Consider the following 14,933-nt stretch of genomic DNA (forward strand, 5'->3'; position numbering starts at 1 on the left):
TCCTCCCTCCCCCTCCTTTTCTCACCCCCCTCATTGCTTCCTAATCATTAAAACATCATGCACAACAGAAGGAAACGTTGCCCAGTTCTGTTACAATATCTTATATAATCTTTTCTTTCCATTCTAAAATTGAGAGAACAATTTTACACTAAAACAAATGCTTGTGGACTGTGGTTGCTTGAACTCAGGGGTGCTTGTGCAGAGAGATAATTTGGAGCTACTTTTTTTTTTCATGGTTTGTCAGATCACAATGAAGATTACATAATGTTCGTTATTAAAAGAAAAAATAAGTCCTTTAGGAGGAAATGGAAGACTTCAAGGTTTTTAACAAGTCTGCTTAGGAAAGTCAGTACCTTGAAAACACAGTGAACCAAGAAACAATATTCCTGTATACCATAGGGTAGAATCAGGTAACAGAAAATTCAGAGTACGATGTTGGTTCTAAATATGTGCTACAGTGAACTTAGTCTGGTGAACAATGCTTGTGTTGTTGTTGTTATGTGTCGTCGAGTCACTTGCGACTCATAGCGACCCTATGTACAACAGCCCTAAGCTCTGCTCTGTCCTGTGCCAATCGCACCGTCTCTGACACTCCCATCCCAATTATCCCAGTCACTGAATCAATCGACCTCATAGAGGGCCTTCCCCTCCTGGACTGTCCCTCCACCCTCCCAAGCATGATGTCCCTCTCCAAGGACCGGTCTCTCCTCACAACATGTTCAAAGTATGTTAGCCGGAGCCTCAGAATCCTTGCCTCCAAGGAGCCACCCAGTTTAACTCTTTCCAGGACAAATCTGTTTGTTTTCCTATTCTCAATACTCTTCTCTAGCACCACAGCTCAAAGGCATCAATTCTCCTTCTATCCTCCTTGGTCATTGTCCAACTCTCTGATTCATAACAAGTGACTGGGAAGACCATAGCCTGTATCAGACGCACCTTCGTCTCCAGAGAGACACCATTGCTCTTCAGTACTTTGGAGAGGTCCCTAACAGCAGACACTTTCCCATGGCAATGCACCTTTTAATTTCCTGGCTGCTGGTGCCAAGACTGTTGACTATGGAGCCAAGCAAACTAAAGCTGTGTACAATCTCAATCTCTTCACCATCCATCCTGATGCTGCCAATTGGTCCAGTGGTGAGAATTTTGTCTTCTTGACATTGAGCCTCAATCCATATTGTAGGCTGCAGTCCTTGACACTCTGCAGCAGGCGCTTTAGGTCCTCTTCAGTTTCAGCAAGCAGGGTTGTGTCACCCGCATAACGCAGGTTGTTGATAAATCGTCCACCAATCTTGACCCCACATTTCTCCTCTTAGAGCCCAGCCTCCCGGATAATCTCTTCTGCATATAGGTTGAAAAGAATTTTACTGAAGATTATCCAAAAACGACTGGAACAGCACATCAACAGAGAACTACCAGAAGTCCAGGCCGGGTTTAGAAGGGGTCGTGGTACTAGAGATATTGTAGCTGGTGTTAGATGGATCTTGGCTGAAAGCAGGGAATACCAGAGGAATGTCTATCTGTGTTTCATTCACTATGCAAAGGCATTTGACTGTGTAGATCATAACAAACTATGTCTGACTCTGAGAAGAATGGGAATCCCAGAACACTTGATCGTTCTAATGCGAAACTTATACTTGGACCAGGAGGCAGTCGTCAGAACAGAGCAAGGGAACACTGCATGGTTCAAATTTGGGAAGGGCGTACACCAGGGATGCATCCTATCTCCATACCTTTTCAACCTATATGCAGAACAGAACAATGCTTAGACAATAATAAAAAATTAATGAATGAATGAATCACTATTAAGAATTACTCCAATTTTTAAAAAATAAATCACTACATTTTTTGGCATAAATAGTTATTTTTTATTATCGAAGAGGTTTTCAAATCCTAGACAAAGGATTTATTTTAGACTATGTAATCTTCTAATAATATAAACATAAAACCAACTTTGATTCTTTGGAGTAGGTAAATTCTTCAGTTTTTATTCAACTATTTATGTATTTCTGGGTGCTTGTATTTAGCATGAGAATTCTTGTTAAAATGAAAATAATAGCAAACATTTCTGTGTTCTTATCTTATGTTTAATACTTTTTGAAAAATTAGATTGTTTTGAAAAATTAAGCTCAAAACAACTATGTGAACTTGTACTTATAAAGGCATTGTAATTTTTCTCATAGCTACATAGTTAGAAATAAGTTATAAACCCAAATTATCTAAGCCAAGAATCTGTTCATGAGGTCATTAAAATTTATACATTGGTATGCAATTGAATTTTATAAGGCTTGTTGTTCTATGTTTATAACCTGTTGAAAGACTGTATCAGTAGATATAAATTTATAAGTTAGCATATTTAGCACATTTACTTAAAATTTTCTCAAGAAGCATCATAAAAATGTCCTTAATCACCAGACACACTGTTAGTTTTATTAATCTCTGAACTACCACAAGCCATAAGACAAAAGCAAAATATTCATAGGTCAATGATATATAATGTGACATCATCTATCTTAAGTTCATATGTATATATACTATAATTTTTAATGATTAGCACTTAATGTTGAGTAATATGTATGGAATAAAATTAACCAATTAGAAGATGTGTTAAAGCTTCAGAAAAATTTTTAGCTTAGATACATTTATCTAATGGTAATGAGTTCTTTATTGAGTATTACTTTATTTTATAGTTTCAGCTTTCTGTCCCCAACTGATTGACTTTAGAAGCATAGCACTGTATGAAATAAAATGTGTTTACATAATTGATGTTTCATTTTTACTCTAATTTATGGCCTAAATAGTTTTTTAGAGAATAAGGTTTAGAACACTTTTAAAATATTTTATATATCAATTTTCGTGTTAATATCCTCCCCTTGCCTTGATATGTTACATGAATTACTTTGTTAAATAATGAATGTCAAAGATTTGGACTGTGGGGTGTATGCAATTAAAAATTATATGACTGTTTCTGTACATGCTGTACATAGAAGTGACCCCATGGGTCTCCCAAAATGAGCCTTTAACATTCCAGAATTTTTACTGTGCATCTGTTGTTGGCATCAAGCCTCCCACCCACACAGTCTAAGACTGACTAAATGAAGTTTATGCTGGTGTTATAAAGTGCTTAGTGATGAAGTTATAAAATAAGAAAATAGTTACCTTACAACAACAGATGCTAAAATAATGTCCCTAGAAAATGTTGACATTTGCATATTTGAAAGAGTGTGTGAGAGTGTGTGTGTGTGTAGAAACCTAGAAAGTAATTTCCTTAATGGTATGGCTTACATTTTATTTATATATATTTTGTATTCCAGATGGGCTTTATACAGATCAATGAAGATCTCATATTTATTGAGCCTCTCAATGACACAATGGCTATAACTGGTCACCCACACCGTGTATATAGGCAGAAAAGGTCCATGGAAGAAAAAGCCACAGAGAAGCCTACTCCTTACAACCATTATTGTGGTGTCATTTCAGGTAACGTCTTCCCCAGAAAGGACTTAACTAAATATACAATCTGAGATGGATCCTTAAAAAACAAACAATCTTTTCTATCTGTCTACTTAACTACCTGCCTACTTTATCTTAATTATGAAAACTGTTTTTTTGATAAAGATAAATTTCAGATTTACCTTTTAGTTTTCCATGAAGACTAGCCATTTCAGTCCCATAACATGGAAACTCACAAGGACATCAGAAACTAATACACAAGTGTGCTTCATGGGCTACTGTTCACTTCACTGGAATAGAAATGACGCTGAAGGGATTCTAGATCTACTGAAATGGAATACTGTGAGCTCATAGCCTTATTTTAGCCCACCTCTATATGAGAACCCTGTAGATATCCCTTCACTTTAACCAGAAGTATCCCCTTTATCTTTCCCCCACCCCCTTGGCTCATATTAGACATCATTTTAGAGGTTAAATTTAGCAGAGGAATAGAGAGAAGAGAGAAGATTTCGGCCCTGGATTTTTATTCTCACCACCAAAATCTTTTTAAGTCTTGAATTGCCAGAGTTACATAAAAATTCATAATCACCAAGTCTAAACCTCATCTTCGACTGTCTAGCAGACCTTCACAGAGAGAAAAGTGTCTCTAATACACCCCCTTATTTAGGGAGACATTTTTGTCATTTTAAAGAAAAATAAGGGAATTGATGATTTCATTTTGTTTGTATGAACTGAAAGTAAAAGTTAATACTCAGAAAAAATGTATTTTTTAATAATAAAATATATTTTCAGATATTTATTCCAGACATTTTAGTGAGTATTCACTAATTTGATGTTCTTGTTGTTATGTGTCATTAAGTCTACCGTTAATCACAGAGACCTTATGTACAATAGCTCTGAACCCTGTGCTATCCTGAGCCATTATCGCTGACTCCAATACACCTACCCTTATTTCCCCAGTTACTGTGTCAATCCATCTCATCCAGAGTCTTCCTCTCCTCTGTTGTCCCTCCACCCTTCCAAGCATGATATCCTTCTCCAAAGTCTGGTGCTTCCTGGCCATGTGGCCGAAATATGTGAGACAGAGGTTCAAGATCCTTACTTCCAAGGAGAAACTTGGTTTTACCCTCTTCAAGACAGACTTCTTTGTTCTCCTGGTGGTCCACGGTATGTTCAAGACTCTTCTCCAGCACCACAACTCAAAGGCATCAATTCTTCTTCTGTCATTTTTAGTCATTATCTAGCTCTCTGATACATAGCAAGTAATTGCAAAGACTATGGCCTGGCTTAGACACACCTTAGTCTCTAGACTGCCATTATTGCTCTTTAACACTCTGAAGACGTCCTTAACAGCAGACTTATCCAATGCAATTAGTCTTTTGATTTCCTGACTGTTGGTTCCAAGAGTGTTGATTTTGTAGTGGAGAAAGCTGAAATTATTAACAAACTCAGTCTATTCTCCATCCTTCATAGTGTTGTCAGTTGGCCAAGTGGTGAGTATCTTTGTTAAAAACAAGGCCCCAAGAATTGGCAGCATACCAGTTGACATATTTCAACAAATAGATGATACTTTGGATGTGCTCACCAGTTTGTGCCACGATATCTGGAGGATAACTACCTGGACAACTGACTGGAAGAAATCTGTATTTATTCCTATAAAAAAAAAGATGATCTGACGGAATATGGAAATTATTGAACAATATCACACACAAGTAAAATCTTGCTGAAGATTATCCAAAAATGACCAGAGCAGTATGTTCACAGAGAACTACCAGAAATACAAGCTAGGTTTAGAAGAGGTCATGACACTAGAGACATATTGTCAATGTAAGATGAATCTTGGCTGAAAGCAAAGAGTAGCAAAGGAATGTCTGTCTGTGTTTCATTGACTATGCAAAGACATATGACTGTGTGGATCACAACAATTTGTGGCTGATCTCTTGAGGAGAATGGAAATCCCAGAACACTTGATTGTGCTTATGTGAAACCTATATATGGTTCAGGAAGCAGTACTCAGAACACAACGAGGAAACACTGCCTGGCTCAAAATCAGGAAGGAAAGGCGCAGGGATGTGTCCTATTTCCAAACCTTTTCAGTCTGTATGGAGATCATACATTTGGAAGTCTGAACTTGATGAGAAAGAGAATGGCATCAAGATTGGAGGAAGACTCATCAACTACTGTGTTATGCAGATGATACAGCCTTGCTTGCTAAAACTGAGGAGAATCTGAAGCATTTGCTATGGATGGTCAAGAACTGTAGTATTCAATATGGATTTAAGTGTAACATCAAGAAGACAAAGATTCTCATCACTGGGTCACTGATTTGATAGATAATGCCAATTAGAATTTGACCAGGTAGGACTTTTATTGTAGAGTTTCTGGTATACCTAAATTTTTAAAATTGGACTTGCAGTTTTAAAGTTAAATGGCTGAGCAAGCCATAATAAAAATCCAGAACAAAACAACAAAAACTCCCAACAACAACAACAACAACAACAAACCTTTAACTGGATGGCTTTACTAGCAAATTTTACCAAAATTTCCAGGAAAAACTGTCACCAATTCCACTTAAATTATCTCTGACAATAGAATAAGAGGGAATAGTCCCCAATTCATTCTATGAAGCAAACGTAACACTGATACTAAAGCAACCAAACACAGCTACAAAAAATTCTAACATTTTCATTACTTGCCCTATAGGCTAAATAACTGCTGTTATAATTTATAACAGGTAAGGACTCCACCCACCAGAAAAGAAAATTAGGGACCAATATATCTCATAAATATAGAAACAAAACTCCTTAACAAAGTCCTAGCCTATAGAATTTAACAAAATAGCAAAAGAATAATACATTATGACCAAAGGGGATTTATAACACTCATTCAAGGATGGTTCAACATAATACAAAACTGTAAGTTTATTACATCACATCAATAAAACAAAAGACCACATGATTGTCTCAGTTGGTGCAAAAAAAGGCTTTTGACAAAATTCAACACTCTTTCCTAATAAGAATACACAACAAATTACGAATATAGGGAAATTTCCTCAGCATCATTATGAGCAGCTCTGGTGGCCTAGTGGTAAGGAACTGCAGTGCATTCCCAAAGGCATGTGGTTTGAATCCACAAGTTGCTCAGTGGGATAAAGATGGGCAATCTCTTCCCTAGTGATTTACTGTCTTTGAAAACCCACTGGAATGTCAATTGTGGGTCGGTTCTGACTCAAAGGTACACAACAACAACATCAACAATGTCAACAACAACAACAACAACAACAACAACTCTAAACCAATAATCAGCATCATCCTCAATAGAGAGAGATTAAAGAATAGGAATTAAGCAAGGATGCCTATTATCACCACTTTTATTCAATATTGCATTGCCAGTCCTAGCAAGAGCAATAAGATGAGAAGGAAATGAGAAACATCCAAATTGGTAAAGACAAGGTAAAATTATCTGTATATACAAATGATACCATAATACACTTAGAAAACACTAAAGACTCAGGAAGAAAACTGTTGCTATCAGTTTAGCAGAGTAACAGGGTACAAATAAATATACAATAACCAGCTGGATTTCTCTACAGTAGCAAAGGGAAAATTGTTGTTAGGTGCATTCGAGTTAAGGTTGACCCATAACAATCCTGTCAACAACACATCAGAGCCTTGTCCTATCCTGTGCCATCCTTACATTCTCTAACATACTTGAGGCTATTGCAGTCACTGTGTCAATCCATATGGTTGAGAGTCTTTCTTTCTTTGACCAACCTTCCACCTTTCCAAGCATGATGTCCTCCAAGGAATAGCCTTTTCTAGCAATATGCCCAAAGTATGTGAGGCAAAGCTTTATCACTCACCTTTGCCTCCAAGGAGCACTCTGGCTGTACCTGCTCCAAGACATATCTGTTTACTCTTTTGCATTCCATGGAATACGGTAGTCAGGGAAAGAGGACATAGAAAAGTAAGTAAGAAAAACAATACCCCCCCAAAAAAAGAAAAAAAAAGAAAAACAATACCAGTTACAATTGATAACCATAAGATAAAATATAGGAAGAGATCTGATTCCAGATACAAGGGATTTATTCAGAGAAAATGATACAATTCTGGTTTATAGGGAGGCTTAATATTATGACAGTTCTATTGAAGGCAATCTACAAGTTCAATTCTGTTCCAGTATAGGTACTAATGCCATTGTCCAAGAAAATGGGAAAGGTAATTTCTATTTTTTTCTGGACAAGAAATAGACCCTGGATTGTAAAGCATTACTGTAAAAGAAAAACAAAGTAGAAGAATCACACACTCTGACTGCAAAATATACTACATAGCTATAGTAATTAAGAAAGCATGGTATATATATATTTTTTTTTGTCAATGACAGACACACAGATCAATTGAATAGAATCGAGAACCCTGAGATCAATCCATCCAATAATGGTCAACTGATCTTTGAGAAAGAGATGAATTTAACAAATGACACTAGAAAAATTGGACATATATTTGCAGAAAATTGAAGCAATTCCCACTCTTCACATCATACACAAAAAACAATTTATGGTGGATCCGGGACCTAAGGGTAAACAACAACAAAAAAATAACAATCATCAGAAAAAAAAAACCACACCAAAAACAAATCTGTGGCGTTAATTGACTTTTGAACATAACTGAAGCTCTACAACTGAGTTTAAATGCCAAATACTTGTGTGTGTACATTAAAAACTTCTTCAATAGGATAAAAGAAAGCCTGAAGACTGGGAAAAATATTTGTTAGTGACATCTCTGACAAGAAACTCTTAGCTAAAATTTATAGAATACTTTTAGCAGCTCAACAAGAAAAAGCCAAACAACCCAATTGCAAAATGGGTAGAAGATGTTTTACCACATAAGATAATCAGATGGCCAATAAACACCTTAAGAAAAGCTCAGAATCTCTAGCTATTAGAGAGATGCAAAATAAAATAATGAGTTGTCATCTCCAGCAACAATAGCAGTGATCAATAGGATACCGAATAACAAATGCTTGTGAGGATGTGGAGAGATTGGGAGGCTCATTTACTGCTGGTGGGAATGTAAAGTGGTACAACCACTGTGGAAGGCACTCTGGCATTTCTTCATAAAGTGGAAAATAGAAATGTCATTTGATCTCTCTATCCCATTACTGGGAACATACCATAAAGAAATTAGAGCCGTAACACAAACATTTATACCCATCTTCATGGCAGCATTAGTCACAGTAGCAAAGAGATTGAAGCAGCCCAAACTCTGTCAACAATTAATGAATAGAAAAATTGTGGTGTATGGACAAAATGGAATATTACGAGGCACTGAAAAACGATGAACTCATAAAACACTGTACAACATGGATGAGTGAAAGACATTATGCTTTGAAAAAAAATCTGTTACAAATAGACAAATATTGCATAAGACCACTATTATAGCAATAGAATGGATATGTAGGAGAGAGGGAAAGAGGTGACTGGAGAGTAGGAAAAGAATATCTAGATAATTCCTGTATTGGGATAGGAAAAGGGAAGGTGAATCAGAAGTGAAAATATATTCAGAGAGTATGAACTCTGACACGAAAGGACAAATACTGTAGAAGACCATTATTATAACCATAAGATGGTCTCTGAGAGGGTGAGGATCAGAAAAATCAGGAAAAGAATAGAAAGGTAATAAACACTGTACTATAATAGGTGAAGTGAAAGTCAGTCTGAAAGAAATGGAAAAATTAGACATTATGTGTATGACTATTAATAAACTAGAATAGGACATGATTGTTTGAATGGGGGGAACTAGGGAGAAAAATGTGTATGAAATAATGAAAAATCAATTTCTTTGTAAGCTTTCACTAAAATCACAGTAAAAATAAAGTGGTTACTATGTATTACTGAGTCAAGTATGACCCATAGCCACCCTATGAAAAATAGAGATGAATTATATAATTGATAATTGATCTTTGAAGTTTATTTCAAACTCAAAACTCAAACTCAGAGCCATTGATTTAACTAATAGTGTCTTGCCATCAGTTTCCTGTCTATAAATTATAATGAGAGGAGTCTGTCTATCTTTCTCCCAAGAAATTGTTTTTGGTTAGTGCAGGCTGCAGACAATACCACAATACTCCTGAGGAGGATTTAGATATATGAATTATGACAATCTCTTTCTCAGTGGCAATAGTTCACATTTTCAGAATCCATCAAATACTTTATATCATCAGTTTCCTAGAGGTTTCTGACTCAAGAAGAATTTAGTATGTTTCTGTTTGTTGCTATTGTTGATTGCCATTGAGTCGAGCATGACTCATAGTGACTCTATGAACAAAAGACCTAGTGCCTTTCTATAGCTGTTATCATTTTCCCAAATTTATAGAGTTTCCATAGGCATGTGGTTTAGGAAGTGGATGCCACTTCTGGTTCCACACCTGTTTTACAACGGGAGTGCCACCAAACACTGTCCACATTGGGAAATCATTATGGCATTTGACACCCCAAAGGAACAAGGTTCAGCATCACATCAAACCCAGATTACCTCAGTACAACAAACTGAAAAAGAGTGATATACGAAGAAGAAGAATATTCCTCCAAAATATAACAACACTAGTCTCACTTAGCAATGGTTAAATGCTGTCAAGTCAAATATGACTCATAAAGACCCCATGAACAAAAGACCTGAACTCTATACTATAATTAACATTATTTCTCTATGTTCATAGTGTTTCCAGAGGCATCTGGTTTAGAAACTGGCTACTACTCCTGCGTCCAAACCTGAATCAACCTTGGAAGCTCCTCCAAACACTGTCCATGATGGGTAACCATGATGGTATCTGACACAACTATGGCACAGTGTTCAGCATCACAGCAACTCCAAGTTACTTTAGTACAGCAAATACACAAACGACTGTTATACCACTTAAAGAATGTTCGTCTTGACATTAAGAAACACAAACCCAAAACTTGCCTTACGTGACCCTCATCAGGATGTGAGAAACCAACTTCTAGAGTGGAATCACACCACAGGAGCCTCTAGGCCAGCCCCAGACTCTTTAGAGTACTTTTGTCTTACATTAATCTGTGTCTCTATCTTCTTTTGTGAAAGCTCATAATTTTAGCCTACATAGCTATCACCTTTACAAGTTGTTGTTGATGATTGCCTTCGAGAGCACCACTCATAGCGACCGTATAAACAAAAGGCCTGAAGCCCCACTACAACTATCAACAAGGTTCATAGAGTTTATGGAGGCATGTTATTTAGGAAGTGGACACTATTCTTGCTGCTAAATGAGTTTATTTCCCTGTCACCCTATTTAATAGGCAATTTAAGCCTCTTCAATATTCTAACAGAAAAAAACACACTGAAGATAATGAGAGCTAAATGTAACTTAGAGAATTATGAGTAAGTAGGTAGGGAAAGAGAATTTTAATGAAATGAAAAAGACAACAACTACTATTTGATTTTAGAACTTGACATATGTGAGTTATCTTGAAAATCTTTAATGCTCCTGTTTTGCTGTTGGTCTGGAACCAATTTATAAGTGAGTCTCCAGCAGGAATTTAAAGGCTGTATATTGCATGGGAGGAAATTGCTCATCTATTTCTCATGGAGCAGCTAGTGGATAAATACATTAAGATGCTTGGCATCATTCATTACTAGTGAATTATAAGACAGCTACCATGAAGTGCCACATCACATTCACTGCAATGTTTACTGGAATCCCTGTTTAAATGCTGGACTACTTACTGAAAGGTTAGTGGTTCAAATCTACCTGGAGTTATCTTGAAAATAAGTTTTGTTTGTCTGCTTCCAAAAGGAAATTTTGTCTGTTTGCTTCTGATAGTTCAGACATGAGACCTCTGTGGTGTGTAATTCCTTTTCATACACATTGAGTCACTTTATCAAAGTCAATTTGATGACAACAAGAATTACATTATTTGTCTATAATATTTTGCTTTATTTTCTTGACCTGCCCTCTGAAATCTTCTGTTAATCTCTTTTACTTTGGCATCTCTTCCAAGACCTGAAGTCACAAAATAAAAAGGGAACAACTCGCTCAAGCTGAAAGAATTGAAAAACCAATTCAAGTCTCGAGTTGCAATTCTGACAGATGCTATGGGCACAATCTTGAATGAAACATTAAAAGAAGATGGAAATAATACACAGAACTACTATATGCACAATAATTAGTTGACACTGAAAATTTTCAGAATGCACCATATGAACAAGAGCCAATGATAATGAAGTATGAAGTTGAAACTGCACTGAAGGCATTAGAAAAAAAATAAGGCCCCAGGAAATATTGGGATATCAATTGACATATTTCAATTAACAGATGCAGCTCTGGATATGTTCACCAGTTTAAGCCAAGAAATTGTGGAGAAGAAATCCATATTTATCCGCATTCCCAAGAAAGGTGATCCAAAGAATATGATAATTATAGAAAGATATCACTAATCTCTCATGAAAGCAAAATATTGCTGAAGATCACTCAAAACCAGACAGAACAGTACATTGACAGGACCTTCCAGACGCTGGTTCTACAGCTGACTTTACAAGAAGCCACAACACTGGGCATATCATTGCTGATATCAAATGAATCCTGACTAAAAGCAGAGAATACCAGAAGAATGTCTATTTGTGTTTTATTTACTATGTAAAAACAATTGACCATGTAGATCATAACCAATTATGGCTAACATTGAGAAAAATGAGAATCCTAGAACATCTCATTGTGTTAATACAAAATCTATACCTAGTTAAATAAGCTGCTGTTTGAACCAAGCAAAGGAGCACTGCATGCTTTAAAATCTGGAAGGAGGTATGACAGGGTTGTATTCTTTCTCCTTGTCAATTCAGTTTGTATGCTGAGCAAATAATTCACAAAGTTTGACTTTATAAAGAACACATAGCTTGATTCTATGTGAAGATTGTGATGTCAAGATTGGAGGAAGCCTTATCTGTTCTGCAGATGATACAACTTTGCTTACTGAAAGTGAGGAGGGTATGAAACACTCGCTGCAGCAGATCAAGAAATTCTACCTTTGGTATGGGTTACATCTCAACAGCAAGAAAATGGAAGTCCTCACCAGCAGTAAACATTAGGCTAGATGGAGAAAGGTTTGAAACTGCCAGTGATTTCATCTTTTTTGGATGAACAATCAACACCCTTGGTACTAGCAGTCAGGAAATCAGGAGGCATATTGCATAGGGCCAGTCTGCTGTCACCACCTCTCCAAAAATGTTGAAGAGCAGTGATGTTAATTTGAAGATTCTCAATTGCTAAGTGTCAGAGAGCTGGACAGTTAATAAGGATGACAGAAAAAGAATTTATGCCTTTGAGTTGTTTTACTGGAAAAGAGGACTGAATATCCCACGGACTGCTTAAAGAACATATAGATAAGTGTTGGAGAAGGTACAGCCAGTATGCTCCTTGGAGGCAAAGATGGTGAAGCTTTGTTTTTCATAATTTGAACATGTAGCATGGCTAGGCTATTTCTTAGAAAGCTATATCATGCTTGGAAAGATTCAGGGTGAAGGAAGGAGAGGAAGACCCGCACCAAGATGGACTGACTTCAGCAGTGGACACCAGTGTATCTGAGAGGATGAGGATGGCACAGGATAGGGCATGGTTCAGGTCAGCTGTTCATAAAAGTTGTTGAGTTGTACTCAGCTTGATGGCACCTGGTAACAACAGCAACAAGTTAAAACAAGATGCCTGTTATCAGACAAATGGAAAGCAGCAAACACTGGTAAAGATACGGAGAATTCTAAATTGTACTATTTTATTTACAAATTTCATATACATTGTTTTTTAACACTGAATTTTCCCCATTTCCTTTACCTAGCCCTCCTCTATCCACCCATCAAATTGTGCAACCCTATGATTAACGACCCCTCCCCTGCCCATCCTCACCCCTCTGCTTCCATTCTCCCCACCCCACCCCATCCCGATTCTCATACTCATTCTACAATAAAGGATTTTTACAGTATTTGTCCTTATGGAATTGAGTTAGTTCAATTAGCATAATGCTACTCTCCAGGCTCTCCCAAGTTGGATAGTAATTTACAAAATCATTACTCCTGAGTGCTGTGTAGCATTATTTTTGGGCTGTTTCCATGTTCTTGTTATAAACAGTGTACAAATCTCCATTTGAGCCTCAGTTCTCATTTTCTTGGGGTATGTTCCAAGCAGTGGAATAGCTGGTTCATATGGAATTTTTATGTTCGTATTATTGAGGAAGCACCAAACTGCCTTCAAGAGTGGTTGTACCTTTTTAACAATCCCATCAACAATGTAAAAGAGTTCATATTTCGCCACATCATCTCCAACATTTATTACTTGCTGCCTTGTTAAACTTTGCCACTGTACTCATTGTGGTTTTGATTTGCATCTCTCTCATTGGCACTGATTTTGAACATTTCTTCGTGTGTCTGTTAGCCATACGAATATCTTCCTCTGTATAAATTCTTTCCATCTCTTTTACCCATTTCCTAATTGTGTTATCACAATTAAGTCTTTCTCTTGTGGACACCCTGTAGGATTCTATAAACTGTTGATAGGAGACCCTTGTCTGAAATAGTATTGCCAAATGTATTTTTCCAGTCAATAGGTTTTCTTTTCACTCTGTTGGAAAATGATGCTGTTTTTTCCCTTTTTAAAAATTTTTCTTAATTTTAATGAACAATTACAGAGATTTTGGATTTCCATTCATTCATTGTTACACTATTTTCTCTACGCCCCTGTCCTTGAAAGTCTGTTTTAATTATCCCATTGCCACAGTGCTTGTCAAAGCCATTTCTGATTAATCTCCTTTGTCAGTGTATTCTTTGCCATTCCCTATCACTCCTCCCTGAGAGAGATTTCACCCTGATTCATAAGGAAAAGGGGACAGAGTATTCTCTTAGCTACTTCCTGCTAAAAAGGGATGCTGTAGGTTTCAGGGTGAAGATCTTCTCTCACTACTCTAAAGGGCCCCTTTGGTAATTGGAAACATGTAGACTATTATGGAGATTGATTTTGGAATTTAGATGCACTGTTATCAATTGTGCCTAGCCGTACATGTTCATATCCTTGAAGATGCATCAAGGAACTGTTGTAGCCTAGAAGACACAAATTTAACTAACAAGTTAAAAGTATATGCGTCGAAAATTAAAAGCAATAATATTCTAAGTCGAGGTTCTAACAGTGGCACAAATCAAGTTACAGAGGAAAGATAGACCTTAAAATAAAAGGCTTATTGACTAGCACTCTGTCTATTATAATATAAAGGTTAGGAACATAATATGTAAGAGGTTCAACTATGTCATTTATTGTTCTTACATCCTGGACCAAATTCCATCTACCACTGGGTAGTTTTACAGCTCTGAAGTCCTCATGCAAGGCAGAGGTGAAGTAAGTAATTGCTTATGAGGTTTTTTGTCAATTCCAACAACTAAGAAATAGTGAGAAGAGTTGAGACCTCAGAAGGCTTTTAGGACCAAATA

At 36.7% G+C, this 14,933-nt stretch overlaps 1 protein-coding gene across 1 annotated transcript in view; it reads left to right on the forward strand.

Annotated features, from left to right (window-relative positions):
* The window catches only part of ADAMTS19 (ADAM metallopeptidase with thrombospondin type 1 motif, 19), a 426,420-nt gene that overhangs the window by 99,128 nt on the left and 312,359 nt on the right, over positions 1–14,933 (forward strand). The window contains 1 exon segment of the mRNA XM_006886015.1: positions 3,312–3,477. Coding sequence (XP_006886077.1) covers positions 3,312–3,477 — 166 coding nt within the window.

Source organism: Elephantulus edwardii, unplaced genomic scaffold (genome assembly GCF_000299155.1).
Source record: "Elephantulus edwardii isolate Elephantulus edwardi_28Jun2011 unplaced genomic scaffold, EleEdw1.0 scaffold00046, whole genome shotgun sequence".
Taxonomy (NCBI): Eukaryota; Metazoa; Chordata; class Mammalia; order Macroscelidea; family Macroscelididae; genus Elephantulus; species Elephantulus edwardii.